At 48.4% G+C, this 19643-nt stretch overlaps 1 protein-coding gene across 1 annotated transcript in view; it reads left to right on the forward strand.

The window, feature by feature from the left end:
• Positions 1–19643, forward strand: part of CLASP1 (cytoplasmic linker associated protein 1) — a 199176-nt gene that overhangs the window by 158939 nt on the left and 20594 nt on the right. The window contains exons 30-36 of the mRNA XM_073545310.1: positions 2352–2354; positions 3788–3951; positions 4539–4617; positions 4697–4840; positions 16892–17035; positions 18060–18166; positions 19477–19627. Coding sequence (XP_073401411.1) covers positions 2352–2354; positions 3788–3951; positions 4539–4617; positions 4697–4840; positions 16892–17035; positions 18060–18166; positions 19477–19627 — 792 coding nt within the window. The remainder of the gene's footprint in view (positions 1–2351; positions 2355–3787; positions 3952–4538; positions 4618–4696; positions 4841–16891; positions 17036–18059; positions 18167–19476; positions 19628–19643) is intronic.

Genomic DNA, 19643 nt, shown 5'->3' on the forward strand with positions numbered 1-19643 from the left:
TGTTAATTTTTTCCATCCACATTGCTTTCGTTCCTGTGAAGCACTTAAAGGGTTAATAAACTTCTTGAATGTGGTTTTGAGCACCTTGAGGGGTCTAGTTTTTAGAATGGTGCCACTTTTGGGTATCTTCTGTCATGTACACCCCTCAAAATGACTTTAAATATGATGTGGTCCCTAAAAAAAATGGCTTTGTAAATTTTGTTGTAAAAATGAGAAATCGCTGGTCAACTTTTAACCCTTATAACTTCCTAACAAAAAAAAATTTTGCTTCCAAAATTGTGCTGATGTAAAGTAGACATGTGGGAAATGTTATTTATTAAGAAATTAATGTGACACATCTCTCTGATTTAAGGGCATAAAAATTTAAAGTTTTAAAATTGCAAAATTTTAAATTTTTTTGCCATATTTCTGTTTTTTTTATAAATAAACACAAGACTTATCGAAGAAATTTTACCACTAACATGAAGTACAATATGTCACGAAAAAACAGTCTCAGAATCAGCAGGATCCATTAAAGCGTTCCAGAGTTATAACCTCATAAAGGGACAGTGGTCAGAATTGTAAAAATTGGCCTGGTCATTAAGCTGCAAACTGGCTCTGTCGCTAAGGGGTTAAATATATCTTTATTTAGCTTACAAAAAAACGCATACAAATCCGCTTGTAAAAAACGCAGGTGACCTGCCAGTGACCTCTGATGCAGATTTGGTGCAGATTTTACTTGCATCAAATCCTGACCGTGGAAACCTACCCTTATTCATAGTGTGTGATCTGCATGGAGCAGTCTGGCGGCTTCTGTCCATCACACGGGGCCACGCGCTCACATTGCTGCTGCTCTCCTGCGCTTTACTGACCGCTCGCTCTTATGTTTCCCTCTTAATGCATGGCGCTATCATATGTAATGGCGTTCAGCAGCGCCGGTCATCACTGCAAGTGTGAAGGGCTGTGCTGTGTATTGAGGCAAACGAGAGGTGGAAAGGGGTCACCATAAACATACTGGTACCCCGGTCTGTGACTGCTGGATCTAAGGCCTTGTTCACATGTGACCACACTGCTCCTGAAACTGAGCAGCGTAAATTTTTTTCTGGGTTTTCATATTAATCTGCAAAAATAGTTGCCCATTAAGGCCTGTTTCACACTTCGGTTTTTGACCATCAGTCAAAATCTGCCGTTTTTGCAAAAAAACGGATCCGCCATTTTTTTGGCGGATCCGTTTTTTTCCCCATTGATTTGCATTACCGGCGGATCTTGACGGATGGCCATCCGTTGGATCCGTTTTTTTGCGTATCCTTCAATTTTTTTTGCGTCCACCGAGATGCCTGGACGGACCATGTAACGTTTTTTGTGCTGAAGGATCCGCTTTTTTATAGTGCGCATGTCCGGAGGAATGATGTCAGGCGGCAATTTAACCCTGAAATCATTTCTGGCGGACAGAAAAAATTTTCTCTCTCTCTCTGCCTCTCTCTCTCTCTCCTTTAAAATTCTTCAGTCGGCGGATCCGTCACAAAAACGCATCCAGTGGCATCCGTTCACATCAGTTAGGAACGGATCCGCTTTCCGCCTTTTTGGCGGATTTTAACTGACACAAAAAACTGAAGTGTGAAACAGGCCTAATGGACAATATATGACTCCCACGCTGGGTAGGAAGTCTGTTTGCAGGTTGCTGATTGGCTGTGAGGTCTCATGTGACTGTGCATATCCAGGAGGGGCTTTGTTCTCATGGGTCCGTTACTCACTAATATAACTCTAATATAACTCTAAGGGCCCCATCACACATAGCGACTCACCAGCGATCCCGACAACGATATCCCCTTGTCAGGATCGCTGGTGTTCGCTACATGATCGCTGCTGAGCTGCCAAACAGGCCGCTTCACCAGCGATCAGCACCAGCGATGCCGAGCGTGCGGCATCGCTGTGTACGTTAGTTACAAGCGCACTGATGCAGGGAGCTGGTAACCAAGGTACACATCGGGTTTCTAAGTGATGCACGCTGGCCAGCGGGAGACCAGCGATCAAAAAAATTTCCTGGCCATTCCAGGACGATCAGCGATAACCGGCAGGGGGGCCGGTCGCTGGTCAGTGTCACACATAGCGTTCTCGCTAGCGAGATCGCTATGTGTGATGGGGGCTTAAGACTTTGGTTGTTTCTACTCGTCTGTCACCATGCCTTCTGTCATGAGATGCCTGCTGGATGTGGGCACCATAGTGCCTTGTCTGCCGGTCGTGATGGGACGCTGTAGTGCCGCATCCGCCAGTCGTGGTGAGGCAGGGAGAGGGCGTCTCAGTATCGTGATGTGTACTAACGTGTGCTCTGTTTTATTGCATGCTCTGCCGTGCTGTGGATCTCACCCCAGAGAGTAAGTGTCGCCTTCTTTCTTTTCCATCATCCTCCACACTTGTGTTTTGTCTTTGCAGATTTGGAGCGGGGGTTTCCTGGAGTTTGGCTAAACATTGGCTCCCGTTGTAGATCCAGATATATGTGCACTTTGCAGATACGCTGCATTCATGGGGTGTAACTGGAAGTGACGGGGCTGAGTGTGGGGGGCAATCGTGGTTATTGTGGACTCGGCCCTGGTGAACTACACCATATCCAGGGACCGTGTATGTGGACTGGATGTGGTGGTGCATCGGGGTTGAGATTCCTGACTACTGCAGACTACGGGGGTTCTGGGCCATTGACTAATCTGCAAGCCCCAGAATCATTGCAGCCACAAAGATGGTGGTCGCCAATCTAGATACAAGTGACAAGTGCGCTGCAAACGCCAAAATCCATATTGAGCTGCAGCAGCCGAGTAATTCTATAGGGGAACATCTGCGTCTGTGAGACTGTTTAGAAGCCGCTCATAATACTGTACACACTGGTTATATTAGATACAGCGCTCAGCAGAAGTCAGTGCACCCCCTCTATTATCCGTACATTACATATAGTGCTCAGCAGAAGTGATTACACCCCCTGTATTATCAGTATAGTGCTCAACATAAGCGAGTGCACCTTGTGTATAATCAATATAGTGCTCAGAAGAAGTGAGTACACCCCCTCTATTATCAGTATATTACACATAGTGCTCAGCAGAAGTGAGTACACCCCCTGTATTATCAGTATAGTGCTCAACATAAGCAACTGCACCTTGTGTATTATCAATATAGTGCTCAGGAGAAGAGAGTACACCCCCTCTATTATCAGTACATTACATATAGTGCTCGGCAGAAGTGAGTACACCTCCTGTATTATCAGTACATTACATACAGCGCTCAGCAGAAGTGAGTACACCTCCTGTATTATCAGAATATACACAAAATTCGGACTTGCATATAAGTATCCGAAGAAGTAAGCAAAGGTAAAATATAAAACCAAATTTTATTAATTATTAAAAAATACATACAAAACCAGAGTGCCCAGCAGGGGGAAAAAGGACACCATCAAACAAGAAAAAGAGTGTAACAGTTACAGAATATATAAATACTGAATTATTACAAAAAACAACTAGCAGCAATACATTAGTTGATCTACGGGACTGAGTCACTCCAAATAGGGGATCTAAAAATATATATAATGGCTAATAAAGTAAATATTTAAATATACCGTAACAGCAAGACTAATAGATGCACACTAAGAGGAGTAAAGAAAACATATGTCCCAAATAGCCATAGTCCAAAAGTATGGAATACGGCCGTAATAGCCTGAACTCCTGATCCCAGTGTCTGACGCCACACTACTGAGCCGCCCGCTTTCTCTTGCTTCTCGCCCGCTCTGTTCTCCTGTGTAACACCCGCTATCTTATTGTGTCAGGTGTTCAGCATGTTCCTGGAAACGTTGGTGGATTTCGTCATCATCCACAAGGACGATCTCCAGGACTGGCTCTTCATATTACTCACACAGCTCCTGAAGAAAATGGGCGCCGACTTGCTCGGTTCTGTGCAAGCCAAGGTGCAGAAGGCCTTGGACGTGACCAGGTGAGGAGGAGGATCTGGGCACAGGCCCGTCCCTGCTCGTCTTTTACTGACCGGATCACTGATGATCATCCTCACCACAAGGAGAGAGGCACCGCTCTGGTGCCATAAAGTAGATGGGGTGTGAAGCTGTGTGGCAGAATTTCGCCCTGCGCCTGGCACTGCCGTCCGCCACACTGTGGCCGGGGTCCAGCAGCTGAAATACCCGGCAGGAATAAAATGTCGCTGTTATTACAGACGGTAGTAATTTCATGCAGCCTCGCCGCCGTGCAATGCGCCGACTATAGACAGGCCCAGCGCTCGCTGTAGGGAACCATCTCCGGCGCTGCGCCCCCTGGAGTCCGCTGTGTGCTACAGAGTGTGGGAACCATTAATCGATGTAATTCATTGGCTGATAGTTCAGATTGTAGTGACGGGCAGAGGTGATCAGCGCTCGCCCTCCATTGTGTCACTGTAATGTGAGCGCAGCGGCTAGGATCTGATGTAGGTGATCTTGTCTCGGGGAGCCGCCATGCTCCTGGTTCACAGTTGCTGGGCACGGTGTCTTGCTTTCTGGGACAGTTGAATACTAATAATTTTGCTCTTTGCAGGGATTCCTTCCCGTTCGATCAGCAGTTTAATATTCTGATGAGATTCATAGTGGATCAAACGCAGACTCCAAATTTAAAGGTTGGTGCCGTCCTGTTGCCTTATCCCGCTCTTCTGGGTCCCCCGGATTCTTCCTCCTCTGAGTGACCTTTTGCCGTAGGTGAAAGTTGCCATTCTGAAGTACACAGAGTCGCTCGCACGGCAGATGGACCCCACAGACTTTGTAAACTCCAGTGAGACGCGACTTGCTGTATCCAGAATTATCACATGGACGACAGAACCAAAGAGCTCGGATGTGAGAAAGGTGAGTGTAGCGCCTCGTCCGAGGTATATCTGCATGCTCAGCGTCTCGTGTCCTCGGGCTGGATGATGGGACTTGTCTGTTCTGCAGCCTGTGAGCTCATCTCTCCTCTGTAAAGAGCAAACACCATCTTTAATCAGGGGTTGAGGGTGGGCTGAAAACCCTGCTAATTATGGAAGTGGGCACCGGATAAGCCTGGTGATGTCGCCCCCCCGGGTCTGACCCCTTGGCCAGTCTGCTTGTGAATGATCTGCAGCTGAGGGATGTGCGCTAATGATTAGGGGTTGTAGTCACGGCCAGGACATCTTCTACCTGGTCTGGGTCTTATCTTGCCTCCCTCTAGAGTTCCTGCCATTCTGATCTGGGAGTAGGTGACTGGGAGAATGGTGGCGACACGACTCTATCTTGGTGAGGAATACAGTTTTCTGATTCCATCATCTGTCTGTCGTTTTACACTGATTCCTCTACAAGCAACTTGCACCCCCGCAGCGCCAGATCAGTTAACCCCTTACTGACTTCCTTATTGTTGAATTGACTCCAAAGTCCTTAATGGTACTTTCAGGGAAACTTATGTATCAGTGGGACATGTTCTGCCACGATTGTCTGATTCTACCATACTCGTTACCTGCCACACAAGGTCTATAAAAATGGTAGAAAAGTCTGCAGTCACTGTGTACATGCATCACATGACTGATCCTGAGTTACCTCCTGTATTATACCCCAGAGCTGCACTCACTATTCTGCTGGTGCAGTCACTGTGTACATACATTACTGATCCTGAGTTACAGTTGTGGCCAAAAGTATTGACACCCCTGCAATTCTGTCAGATAATACTCAGTTTCTTCCTGAAAATGATTGCAAACACAAATTCTTTGTTATTATTATCTTCATTTAATTTATCTTAAATGAAAAAACACAAAAAAGAATTGTCCTAAAGCCAAATTGGATATAATTCCACACCAAACATAAAAAAGAGGGTGGACAAAAGTATTGGCACTGTTCGAAAAATCATGTGATGCTTCTCTAATTTGTGTAATTAACAGCACCTGTAACTTACCTGTGGCACCTAACAGGTGTTGGCAATAACCAAATCACACTTGCAGCCAGGTGACATGGATTAAAGTTGACTCAACCTCTGTCCTGTGTCCTTGTGTGTACCACATTGAGCATGGAGAAAAGAAAGAAGACCAAAGAACTGTCTGAGGACTTGAGAAACCAAATTGTGAGGAAGCATGAGCAATCTCAAGGCTACAAGTCCATCTCCAAAGACCTGAATGTTCCTGTGTCTACCGTGCGCAGGGTCATCAAGAAGTGTAAAGCCCATGGCACTGTGGCTAACCTCCCTAGATATGGACGGAAAAGAAAAATTGACAAGAGATTTCAACGCAAGATTGTGCGGATGTTGGATAAAGAACCTCGACTAACATCCAAACAAGTTCAAGCTGCCCTGCAGTCCGAGGGTACAACAGTGTCAACCCGTACTATCAGTCAGCGTCTGAATGAAAAGGGACTGTATGGTAGGAGACCCAGGAAGACCCCACTTCTTACCCCGAGACATAAAAAAGCCAGGCTGGAGTTTGCCAAAACTTACCTGAAAAAGCCTAAAACGTTTTGGAAGACTGTTCTCTGGTCAGATGAGACAAAAGTAGAGCTTTTTGGGCAAAGGCATCAACATAGAGTTTACAGGAGAGAAAAAGAGGCATTCAAAGAAAAGAACACGGTCCCTACAGTCAAACATGACGGAGGTTCCCTGATGTTTTGGGGTTGCTTTGCTGCCTCTGGCACTGGACTGCTTGACCTTGTGCATGGCATTATGAAGTCTGACCACTACCAACAAATTTTGCAGCATAATGTATGGCCCAGTGTGAAAAAGCTGGGTCTCCCTCAGAGGTCATGGGTCTTCCAGCAGGACAATGACCCAAACACACTTCAAAAAGCGCTAGAAAATGGTTTGAGAGAAAGCACTAGAGACTTCTAAGGTGGCCAGCAATGAGTCCAGACCTGAATCCCATAGAACACCTGTGGAGAGATCTAAAAATGGCAGTTTGGAGAAGGCACCCTTCAAATATCAGGGGCCTGGAGCAGTTTGCCAAAGAAGAATGGTCTAAAATTCCAGCAGAGCATTGTAAGAAACTCATTGATGGTTACCGGAAGCGGTTGGTCGCAGTTAGGCTAAGTTCACACGTAGCGGAACTCTCGCGGAAATTACCGCGAGAGTTCCGGAATTCCATTCCGTGGGAAAATCGCATTTTAAATTCCCGCGATTTTCCCGCGGAAAAATTAGCGTTTTCCAAGCGATCTGTAGCATCACTTGGAGAACTGATTGACAGGTTGGTCACACTCGTCAAACATAGTGTTTGACGAGTGTGACCAACCTTTTACTACTGAGGCCACCTATGCAGCATCAGTAGTAAAAGATAAAATGTAAATAAAAATAAAAAATGGTGTTATTCTTACCTTCCGACGTCCCGCGCAGCCTTCCCGCCTCTCTCCACGCTCTCGTTCCCAGTAATCCTTTGAGAAAATGCCCGCGATGACATCCGTTCTCGCGGAATCGTGACGTCTCGCGGTAATTCGCGATGCCGTCACGCGACTTCGTGATCGCGCGAGAACGGACGTCATCGCGGGCATTTTCGCAAAGGATTACTGGGAACGAGAGCGTGGAGAGAGGCGGGAAGGCTGCGCGGGACGTCGGAAGGTAAGAATAACACCATTTTTTATTTTAAATTCTATTTTTTACAGGGATATGGTACCCAAAGCTCGGAGGACAGTCTCCTCTCCTCCGGACCGTGGGTACCATCCGCCATTGTTCTGCTTACTTTTCGCATGGTGTGCACAGCCACATGCGGGAAGTAAGCGGAACAATGCATTCCTATGGGTGAAAGATCGCCGCGATTCCGCAAAATTAATGAGCATGCTGCGTTTTTTACCGCGAAGCGATTCCGCCGCAGTAAAAACCGCAGCATTAGCACAGCATTGCGGAATCCCATGGGAATGCATGGGATGCTTATTTTTCGCGGTTAAAACCGCCGCGGAAACGTGAAAAAACGCCACGTGTGAACTCAGTCTTATTTTGGCTAAAGGTTGTGCAACCAAGTATCAGGCTGAGGATGCCAATAGTTTTGTCTGGCCCATTTTTGGAGTTGTGTGAAATGATGAATGTTTTGCTTTTTGCTTCATTCCCTTTTGTGTTTTTTCATTTAAGACAAATTAAATGAAGATAATACCAAAGAATTTGTGTTTGCAATCATTTTCTGGAAGAAACTGAGTATTATCTGACAAAATTGCAGGGGTGTCAATACTTTTGGCCACAACTGTACCTCCTGTATTCTACTCCAGAGCTGCACTCACTATTCTGCTGGTGCAATCACTGTGTACATACATTACATTACTGATCCTGAGTAACATCCTGTATTATACGCCAGAGCTGCACTCACTATTCTGCTGGTGTAGCCACTGTGGACATACATTACTGATCCTGAGTTACATCCTGTATTATACCCCAGAGCTGCACTCACTATTCTGCTGGTGCAGTCACTGTGTACATTCATTACATTACTGATCCTGAGTTACATCCTGTATTATACTCCAGAGCTGCACTCACTATTCTGCTGGTGCAGTCACTGTGTACATACATTACATTACTGATCCTGAGTTACATTCTGTATTATATTCCAGAGCTGCACTCATTATTCTACTGGTGCAGTCACTGTGTACATACATTACTGATCCTGAGTTACCTCCTGTATTATACGCCAGAGCTGCACTCACTAGTCTGCTGGTGCAGTCACAGTGTACATACATTACATTACTGATCCTGAGTTACATCTTGTATTATACTCCAGAGCTGCACTCACTATTCTGCTGGTGCCGTCACTGTGTACCTACAGTACATTACTGATCCTGAGTTACATCCTGTATTATACCCCAGAGCTGCACTCACTATTCTGCTGGTGCAGTCACTGTGTACATACATTACATTACTGATCCTGGTTACACCCTGTATTATACTCCAGAGCTGCATTCACTATTCTGTTGGTGCAGTCATTGTGTACTTTATATTACTGATCCTGAGTTACATCCTGTATTATACTCCAGAGCTGCACTCACTATTCTGCTGGTGCAGTCACTGTGTACATACATTACTGATCCTGAGTTACCTCCTGTATTATACTCCAGAGCTGCACTCACTATTCTGCTGGTGCAGTCACTGTGTACATAAATTACATTACTGATCCTGAGTTACATCGTGTTATACCCCAGAGCTGCGCTCACTATTCTGCTGGTGCAGTCACTGTGTACACAAATTACATTACAGATCCTGAGTTACCTCCTGTATTATACTCCAGAGCTGCACTCACTATTCTGCTGGTGCAGTCACTGTGTACATACATTACATTACTGATCCTGAGTTACATCCTGTATTATACTCCAGAGCTGCACTCACTATTCTGCTGGTGCAGTCACTGTGTACATACATTACATTACTGATTCTGAGTTACATCGTGTTATACCCCAGAGCTGCGCTCACTATTCTGCTGGCTATTTCCAGGTACACTCACACTTCCCTAGCAGTGTAGCTCGGCTCCTATATTGGGGCAGTTAGTTCCCCGTATACCTGAGACACTGGAGCATTTCTCTCCGGAGCGGTTCTTGTGGATGCAGATTTTTGTGCCGTTGTCCTCTCTGCGGGTTCAGGTGGGCGAGGTATGGGAATGACGCACAACTTCAGGGCTCTCGTGTCCTGTTTCTTGCGTTGCACGACTTTGTCCGTCCTCACAGTGTAGATGATTTGTGCGGAGTCATTTACCTGCAGTGACTGCTGCACTCACAGCTGAGCAGGGACCTGAGCTGCAGAGCGGAGATTCGCCGGACTATTCCTGGCGCACAGATACACTGTCACTACATCCCATAACATGGCGACTCCAGATGTGTGATGTCCGCTTGTGTCCCTGCACCCCCGACCCTCACTGCGGACACATCCCCTGCAGAGCATAGCTGTGCGGTGCCCAATGCGCGGTCCGGCCGTCCAGTTTCATCTTTACGTGATCCTTCAATGCGGCAGTTTTCTTCTGATTCTTCTCGGCTTTTTATAGGATTTTTGGAGCTGTTATTGATCCGCTCATCGGTGCAGCAGAACGTAGGATCACCTCCGTCCTCGCTCCATATAGAGGAGCTCAGTGAGGGGTCTATAGATGTGTAGGGGATGGCGGCTGCCGGTCCTCACTTCTCTCCACATTAGTGCAAGTACGATATGATCCCAAACCATGTGATATGCACAGGATCGGTAAGACTTGCTGGTCGTTATAGTTCACCCATCGCGCCATGTTAAGAGTTAAAGGGAATCGATGGAGCCATTGGTGTCTGACTTTGCAGTTGTTCTTTTCCTTTGTGCTTTTGACCCAAAAATAGTTGCTTTGATGTCGGAAATATGAGCCCGACACAACAATGCAGCAGAACTCGTTCCTCAGAGATGACGGTGTCAGGTGGCTGCGGCGAGTGCGGCCTGGAGGGGGAGTGCGGCCTGGAGGGCGATGGCCTGCAGCGGTGTCAGCCATAGATCACCAGGCTCATGGCATCCCCGAGCTGTTCACTCTTACAGGTTCTGACTACTCAACACACGGTGACCCGATTCTGGGTCTGTGCTTGGATGTCACGTGATGCTGCGGTTCTGGCACATATTACATGGTAGAGGTGGCATCATGTCTGTCGAGTGCAGATCAGACCCGGACCCAGTGACTGCTCGCTGCCCTGTCGGACGGTGGCGTCCATGCAGGCCTCGTCTTCAGATCTGCACTGAACACTGTTATTCAGGGTGTCTGTATACAAGACCAGTATATGGGGGTGCATATATAACACATATAACACTTGTACACGGGGGGGGTGTATATATAACACCGGTATATGTATACGAGGGGGTGCATATGTAACACCGTTGTGTGGAGGGGATGTATATATGGCATTGGTCCACGGGGGGGTGGGGGTTGGTGTATATATAACACCGGTACATGGGGGGGTGTATATACAGTGCCTTGCGTAAGTATTTGGCCCCCCGAAACTTTTCAACCTTTTCCCACATATCATGCTTCAAACATAAAGATTCCAAATGTAAATTTTTGGTGAAGAATCAACAACAAGTGGGGCACAATTGTGAGGTTGAACGAAATTTATTGGTTATTTTACATTTTTGTGGAAATGCAAAAACTGAAAAGTGGGGCGTGCAATATTATTCGGCCCCTTTACTTTCAGTGCAGCAAACTCACTCCAGAAGTTCATTGTGGATCTCTGAATGATCCAATGCCGTCCTAAATGTCTAATGATGATAAATATAATCCACCTGTGTGTAATCAAGTCTCCGTATAAATGCACCTGCTCTGTGATAGTCTCAGGGTTCTGTTTGAAGCACAGAGAGCATCATGAAGACCAAGGAACACAACAGGCAGGTCCGTGATACTGTTGTGGAGAAGTTTAAAGCCGGATTTGGATACAAAATGATTTGGATACAAATATGCAAAACGGCACAAAGACAAGCCTCAAAACTTCTGGAACAAGGTAATTTGGCGTGATGAGACAAAATTGAACTTTTTGGCCACAACCATAAACGTTACATTTGGAGAGAGGTCAGCAAGGCCTATGATGAAAGGAACACCACTCCTACTGTAAAGCACAGAGGTGGATCGCTGAGCTATAAAGGTACAGGAAACTTGGTCACAGTGGAAGGAAAGATGAATGCAGCACGTTATCAGCAAATACTGGAAGCAAATTTGCAGTCATCAGACCGGAAGCTGTGCATGGGACGTACCTGGACGTTCCAGCATGACAACGATCCAAAACACAAGGCCAAATCGACCCGTCATTGTCTACAGCAGAACAAAGTGAAGGTTCTGGAGTGGCCATCTCAGTCTCCTGACCTCAGTATCATTGAGCCACTCTGGGGAGATCTCAAGCGCGCAGTTCATGCCAGACAGCCCAGGAATTTACAGGAACTGGTGGCTTTTTGCCAAGCAGAGTGGGCAGCTTTACGATCTGAGGAAATAAAGAACCTCATCCACAACTACCACAAAAGACTTCAAGTTGTCATTGATGATAGAGGGGGCAATACACGGTATTAAGAAATGGGGTGTGTGAACTGTTGATCATGGTCATTTGGATGTCTTGTGGTGTTATGATTTAGAAAGAGAAAACACAGTAGTCTGACAATAAATGGCTTCACCCAACCACTCACCATGAGTGGAGGAAAAGTTTTGGCGTTATCATTCATATTCTCTGGAAAAAGGCCAAGAAAGCAAAAATTCTGCCGGGCTATGTAAACTTTTGGGCACAACTGTACATAACCCCGGTACTCAGGGCGTGTATATAGAACAGGTATTTTGGTGCCAGCAATGTGTGAACAGTTTTATATTGAGGTTATGAAGCTGCGCTTTTTTGCCAGATCTTTTATAGTTGCAGTCATTCTGGCTTTTAACGTTGTCCGCTACAAACTGAAATACAAAGTAATTATATAGGATATTTCATTACCGACACCAATAGTAAAAAGACCAAAATCTATTGCCTCTGATCACATACTGGTTGCATTGGGGGATGTGATTATTATCATGGATGATTTATCTCAAACACTAGAACAATTCAGCAAAAGTAATGCGATTGTTGAATTCGTCAACTTTCAAAAAACGTGGTCACCTGAAAAACGTCTTAGTGTGGCGCTGTGCAAGCGCCTCCGCTGACCTGTAACAAGTGGCCATTTCATTCTCTGGAAATGGTTTCCGTGCACATTAGTGGCTGTTGAGCCATAATGTAGATTGTGGCCCGGGGCGGTGAGCGCTTCACTAGTCGTAGTAGGTGATTTAATAAATGGGAACCGGCCGGAGGCCACGGACTCACAGCGCGCCCAAGCAGCAGGGTTACCGGCTCATTTTGAGAAGCCACAGCTCTAACCTGGTTTTCATGTTTCAGAACCATGTGTGTCAGCATTTATTACACAGGTTCCTATGTAGCAGAGCTGGAGCTGTGTGCGCCTTGCACCGATTATTACATCTGAGAATCCTGATTGATACCTATTGTTCCTTTAATCCTTCTCCTTGAAGGTCCTGGTACCGTGTGCAGCGTCTCGTCGCATCTCGTGCCAACCCTGCAGTGTTTTATGTGTCTACAGACGAGAACTATGAACATCTGATCGGAGCCATCAGGGATTTTGGGAGTTCCTTTGGCTCCTGATCTTCCTCATCTCGTTATGCTAATCAGTTCCTGGTATCTGTGACCTCATTTTTTTGGGTTGTCGCCATCAGTACAAAATGATCCTGGCGTTCTTTACTTTTATTTCCAAAATACTTGTGTTTGTTGTGATGGTGATAATGGAGGCTTTATGTGAACCTGCAATAATGCTCCTCAGTCTGATAAAAACAATGAGCCTTAATATTTCAGGTGTGATGTCCTCCGAGATGGCGTCTGCCATGATGGACACCACGCTGAGCCTGTAACACCGTAAGATGCTGAAACCAATCTGGAAAATCAGATTTCAGTACGAGGCCTCCCGACGCCTTGAGATTTCTAGTATGAGGTCCACCGGCGCCTCTGGTTCCTGGTGCGAGTTTATGCTGCTCTTCTGTAGTCGTTATCTGATCTGTTTTCTGATTTGTGTTCAGTTTTAGCTTAATTTTACAGCACATCAAGCAAGCGACTGGAAACCATCAGCAGGTAGGCAGACTGCTGTTGACAGGTCCAGTTATGGCTGTCCAGGTAACACCTTATGTCTGCACTGAGTCCTTTAGATCAGGACACATTTATTCCAATGCTAAACAGAAGCAGAGGAGCTGAACCACCAGGTGATATGCACCCAGCTGGAAGCCAGTCTCCTTCCCCCTCGTAGTCTCCTTCCCCCTCGTAGTCTCCTTCCCCCTCGTAGTCTCCTTCCCCCTCGTAGTCTCCTTCCCCCTCGTAGTCTCCTTCCCCCTCGTAGTCTCCTTCCCCCTCGTAGTCTCCTTCCCCCTCGTAGTCTCCTTCCCCCTCTGTAGTCTCCTTCCCCCCTCGTAGTCTCCTTCCCCCCTCGTAGTCTCCTTCCCCCCTCGTAGTCTCCTTCCCCCCTCGTAGTCTCCTTCCCCCCTCGTAGTCTCCTTCCCCCCTCGTAGTCTCCTTCCCCCCTCGTAGTCTCCTTCCCCCCTCGTAGTCTCCTTCCCCCCTCGTAGTCTCCTTCCCCCCTCGTAGTCTCCTTCCCCCCTCGTAGTCTCCTTCCCCCCTCGTAGTCTCCTTCCCCCCTCGTAGTCTCCTTCCCCCCTCGTAGTCTCCTATCAATATGCAGATATTTATTACTAGATATGGATTAGTTGGCGGCATTTCCACCTTTAAATCCAGTCAGGGTGTTAGACATTCACTGGGGTCTTTTCTGATGATGTGCTGTCTCTATGATCTTCCCTATAATCACTGTCATTCCGGCAGCAGAAATTACATCTTTCCATTTTTCTCCCTTGAATGTTGCTCTGCGCGGCAGTGTCGTGATGCCCGGGCTCTGTATAACTGGCCGTGTGATGACTTTACAGCCAGTCGCAGCGCAGTGTTCCCCCAGCACGAGATCTGCCTGGACGATGTGTGTAAAAAGGTAGAGACATCTGCACAGAGCACGAGACTGCACTGTATACGTGTGCAATCCCCTGTTCTGACAGGACAGGACACAATCCCTCCTCCAGTCACACCACTGGCACAAACTTCATGTAGTGTCAGGCCGTCCATCCCTACAGCACAGCCCTCCCCATCCACCATAGCTCACTGAGCAGCGGAGGAAGCCTGGGGTATGCGGATAATGTTGGTAGTAGTGGTAAGTCAGTCTCTCTGGGTATGTTCAGTGCACAGGTTTACGCGGTGAATGACGGCTGCTGTCAGTGTCCTCCCCTCAGTCAGTCCTGTGCCTTTCCCCTATATAAATTACTGCTGGGTACCAGAACAGCTGCAGAGCTTCAGGTTTCCTCCTTCAGTCACCCGGATAATGATTAATAGGAAATCCTAAAAGTAGAAACCATGAAGTGACAGAGTGGCGGAATATGTCCGTCTATACCCGCAGCAGATCACTGTGTTACTGGACCTGAGCAGTAATTGGCAGCTTAATGTGGGTTCTAGCTCAAAGTGAACCCCAGAGAGATGTGATTTGTACGGGTATCCCAGGAGCAAGGATGCAATGACAGATATCCGGTATGAGGATGTAATGCCAGAGCATCTGCTGCAGATGTGCAGGTATCTCGGGCGAGGACATAGGGGTGACTGCAGATACAGTTAGGTCCATATATATTTGGGCAGAGACAACATTTTTCTAATTTTGGTTCTAGACATTACCACAATGAATTTGAAAACAGGGTGGCACATGTTAAGGAGCTGAAACTCCTAAACCCTTCATCCAATGTTAATGTGGACACCCTCAAATGAAAGCTGAAAGTCTGAACTTCAACTGCATCTGAATTTTTTTGTTTAAAATTCATTGTGGTAATGTCTAGAACCAAAATTAGAAAAATGTTGTCTCTGTCCAAGTATATATGGACCTAACTATGAGGGTATCCCAGGGAGAAGGATGTGGTGATGGCTGAATGTGTGCTGGTATCACAGGGACGTCGTGGTGGCGGCTGCAGATGTGTGCCAGTATCATGGGTATGTGGTGGGGGCGGCTGCAGATGTGTGCATGTGTCACAGCGACGTGGTGTGGCTGCAGATGTGTGCCGGTATCACAGGAACGAGGACGTGGCTGCAGATGTGTCCGGTATCATGGGGACGAGGTTCTGGCTGCAGCTGTGCGTGGGTACCATGGGGACATGGTGGTGGCTGCAGATGTGTGTGCAGGTATAACAGGAACAAGGACGTAGCTGCAGACGTGCTGGTTTCACAGGAACGAGGACATGGCTGCAGATGTGTGCTGGCATCATAGGAACGAGGACGTGGGGCTGCAGATGTGTGCTGATATCACTGGGATGGGGATGTGGTGGCTGCAGATGTGTGCGGGTATGGGGACGAGGTGCTGGCTGCACATGTGTGCGGGTATCACAGGAACGAGGACGTGGCTTCAGATGTGTGCAGGTATCACAGGAACGAGGACGTGGCTTCAGATGTGTGCAGGTATCACAGGAACGAGGGTGTGGCTGCAGATGTTTGCGGGTATCACAGGGTTGAGGATGTGGTGGCTTCAGATGTGGGTATCTCAGGAACGAGGATGTGGCTGCAGATGTGTGCTGGTATAGGAACAAGGACGTGGCTTCAGATGTGTGCGGGGATCACAAGAACGAGGATGTGGCTGCAGATATGTGCTGGTTTCACTAGAACGAGCATGTGGCTGCAGATATCACAGGGATGGAGACGTGTTGCCTACAGATGTGTGCAGGTATCATGGGGTTGAGGACGTGGCTGCAGATGTGTGCCGGTATCATGGGGACAAGGTGCTGGCTGCAGATGTGCGTGGGTACCACGGGGACATAGTTGCTGCAGATGTGTGCGCGGGTATTACAGGAACGAGGACGTGGCTGCAGACGTGTGCTGTGTCATAGGAACGAGGAAGTGGCTGCAGATGTGTGCAGGTACCACAGGGTTGGGGATGTGGTGGCTGCAGATGTGTGGCGGTATCACGGGGACATGTTGGCGACTGCAGATGTATGCTAATTTCACAGGGATGGGGAAGTAGTGGCTGCAGATGTGTGCGGGCATCATGGGGATGAGGATGTGGTGGTGGGTGCAGATGTGTGCGGGTATCACGGGGACGTGGTGGTGGCTGTAGATGTGGGTATCACACGGCCATCAGTTTATTATTCAGTTCTTCCCTCCATTTGTCGTGTGCCCGGTAATGACTTTGTATGTTGGGTGCATTGGGCGATGAATCAATGCCAGAACTGCGGCGCCATCCTGATACATGAATGTGAACGCTGCACCCATCGCCGGCTCACTGTGGTCCACGTTTCTGCTTCCCTCGTATGCACCACTTCCTGCAAGTAATGCAGTTGTAGCAAAGAATGTGATGTGGATGTGTCGCCTGAGTCTTGGAGGGTCCCGGCTGATATTTCCATCTTTGTCTACTTTCTCTCATTTCAGGCGGCACAGATTGTCCTGATCTCCCTGTTTGAGCTGAACACCCCGGAGTTCACCATGTTACTGGGAGCTTTGCCGAAAACTTTCCAGGACGGCGCAACAAAACTACTGCACAACCATCTGAAGAACTCCAGCAACAGCAGCATGGTAATATACAGTCTCTGCTGCAGTATATGGCGCCCCACGTCTCTCCTGCGCTGCGATATATGGCGTTTCTCCTGCGCTGCGGTATATGGCGCCCCGTATCTCTCCTGCGCTGCGGTATATGGCGCCCCGTATCTCCTGCGCTGCGGTATATGGCGCCCCGTGCTGCGGTATATGGCGCCCCGTGCTGCGGTATATGGCGCCCCGTGCTGCGGTATATGGCGCCCCGTGTCTCCCCTGTGCTGCGGTATATGGCGCCCCGTGTCTCCCCTGTGCTGCGGTATATGGCGCCCCGTGTCTCTCCTGTGCTGCGGTATATGGCGCCCCGTGTCTCTCCTGTGCTGCGGTATATGGCGCCCAGTGTCTCTCCTGTGCTGCGGTATATGGCGCCCCGTGTCTCTCCTGTGCTGCGGTATATGGCGCCCCGTGTCTCTCCTGTGCTGCGGTATATGGCGCCCCGTGTCTCTCCTGTGCTGCGGTATATGGCGCCCCGTGTCTCTCCTGTGCTGCGGTATATGGCGCCCCGTGTCTCTCCTGTGCTGCGGTATATGGCGCCCCGTGTCTCTCCTGTGCTGCGGTATATGGCGCCCAGTGTCTCTCCTGTGCTGCGGTATATGGCGCCCCGTGTCTCTCCTGTGCTGCGGTATATGGCGCCCCGTGTCTCTCCTGTGCTGCGGTATATGGCGCCCCGTGTCTCTCCTGTGCTGCGGTATATGGCGCCCCGTGTCTCTCCTGTGCTGCGGTATATGGCGTCTCTCTTACGCTGTGGTATATGGCACCTCCTCTGCGCTGTGGTATATGGTGCCTCCCCTATGCTGCGGTATATGGCTCCTCCTCTGCGCTGCGTGCTCTCCTGCACTGCGGTATATGGCGTCTCTCCTGCGCTGCGCAATATGGCGTCTCCTGCGCTGCGGTATATGGTGCCTCCCCTGTTGAGGTGATGAGACCACTAGGATGACTGTTTTTCTGGCATTTGTAAAGCTTTGCTCACTCTGATGCACAGTAATCTTCTTCTACTTTTTTTTAGGGCTCCCCGAGTAACACCATGGGCCGAACCCCCTCTCGACATTCAAGCAGCCGGTCAAGTCCTTTAACATCTCCCACGAATTGTTCTCACGGTGGTCTCTCCCCAAGGTAACAAAGCTCCGTCCTTGTGTTTGAGATCAGTTTTTTTTTTTTCATCTGAGGTTTTGGATCATTTTGCTCCCAGGTGGGGGATGTTGATAGTTGTGGGGTCATCGCTGCTGGGGGGTGCTCTCTTAGTGGGTTCTAGTTGATTAATTTGCGGTAATGATCAGGAGGGGTGCGCTCCACTCTCTGCTCAGACCATTAACCTTGTATATACTGTTCCTAGATTGCTCATGCTCTTCATGTCTGAAATAAGACGTCACCTTTCCTGTATGACCCGTAGCTGCAGTAGAGATGGCAGCTCACCCTGTGTAGATCTTTGGGGTCTTGTGAATCTGACCAATATGTGATGTCGCCAAGGTGCATGACCCTGTAGCATCTTTCCTCCCTTTCTCTCCCCTTTTCTTACCCTCGTCCTCCCCTTGATCCTCATGCTGCAGCCGGCTGTGGGGTTGGAGTACTGATGGACCCTTGAAGCCTCTCTCTCCTCCATCCCTCCCCCCTGTGCCGTCTCACAAGTCGTTCAGGCCCCCGTCCTCTCCGAGGTAACTCCACCGCTCTGCAACCTGCATAGCGTCGCCATATTACCGATTTCGGTGAAATCCTATCTCTGTACTCTGCTGCTGCTGAACTTTCAGCCTCCATCACCAGTGCTCACGTGTGGCACCACAGCCATCTCAGGCTCCATTTATCCTCCATCACGACGGCTCCACATTTCCTTGCATACAGCGGCATTATATGTACTGTGGCACCTTTACATGGGGAACAGGATGTAGCTGCATTTCTATCATGGTCTCATAGTTTACAGAATGGTGGGGTGTCCTCTGGACCAGCACCATCAGAGGCAGTAATGTTCTTCTATCCTCTCTGAATGTCCATCCTGCGGGCTCTGGCATCGCCGTGCCTGTTCCTGCCTTCTGATGGAGTCCGGTTGTTTGGGGGTATATTGGGCTGTTCGTTCCTAGATGTGCCTAGCGCATCATCCGGCTGCCCACGCACAGCGGGGTGCTCCCCGTATACGCTATGTCAGCCATGTGTAACAACTGCCATCTATACTTTTTGGAAGCAGCATGTGCATGCTCAGTATGGCAGCTGCCATATCAGCAGGATCGGATTCACTGCTTGATATCATCAGTCCTGCTGTTTCTCTCTCTAATCTACCAATTGAGGCTATCGCTGAGCGCAGTTCAAGCACCGTCGGCTCGCCCGCGGGATTGGACATTATGGGGCTGAGCGCTTTACTCCACCTGGTCTCCTAGCCATATACCATGAGATGTGTCTGCACCTCCACTTACGGTCCTGGCTTTTCTTTGCAGTTTGCTTGATTACGATACCGAGAACCTGAATTCTGATGAAATCTACAGCTCCCTCCGCGGAGTCACTGAAGCCATAGAGAAATTCAGCTTCCGCAGCCAAGAAGATCTTAACGAGCCGGTGAAGAGGGATCCGAGGAAGGACGGGGATCTGGTAGGATCTCTGTAAA

Source organism: Dendrobates tinctorius, unplaced genomic scaffold (genome assembly GCF_039654945.1).
Source record: "Dendrobates tinctorius isolate UK_male_01 unplaced genomic scaffold, ASM3965494v1 ptg000143l, whole genome shotgun sequence".
In the NCBI taxonomy this organism is placed as follows: Eukaryota; Metazoa; Chordata; class Amphibia; order Anura; family Dendrobatidae; genus Dendrobates; species Dendrobates tinctorius.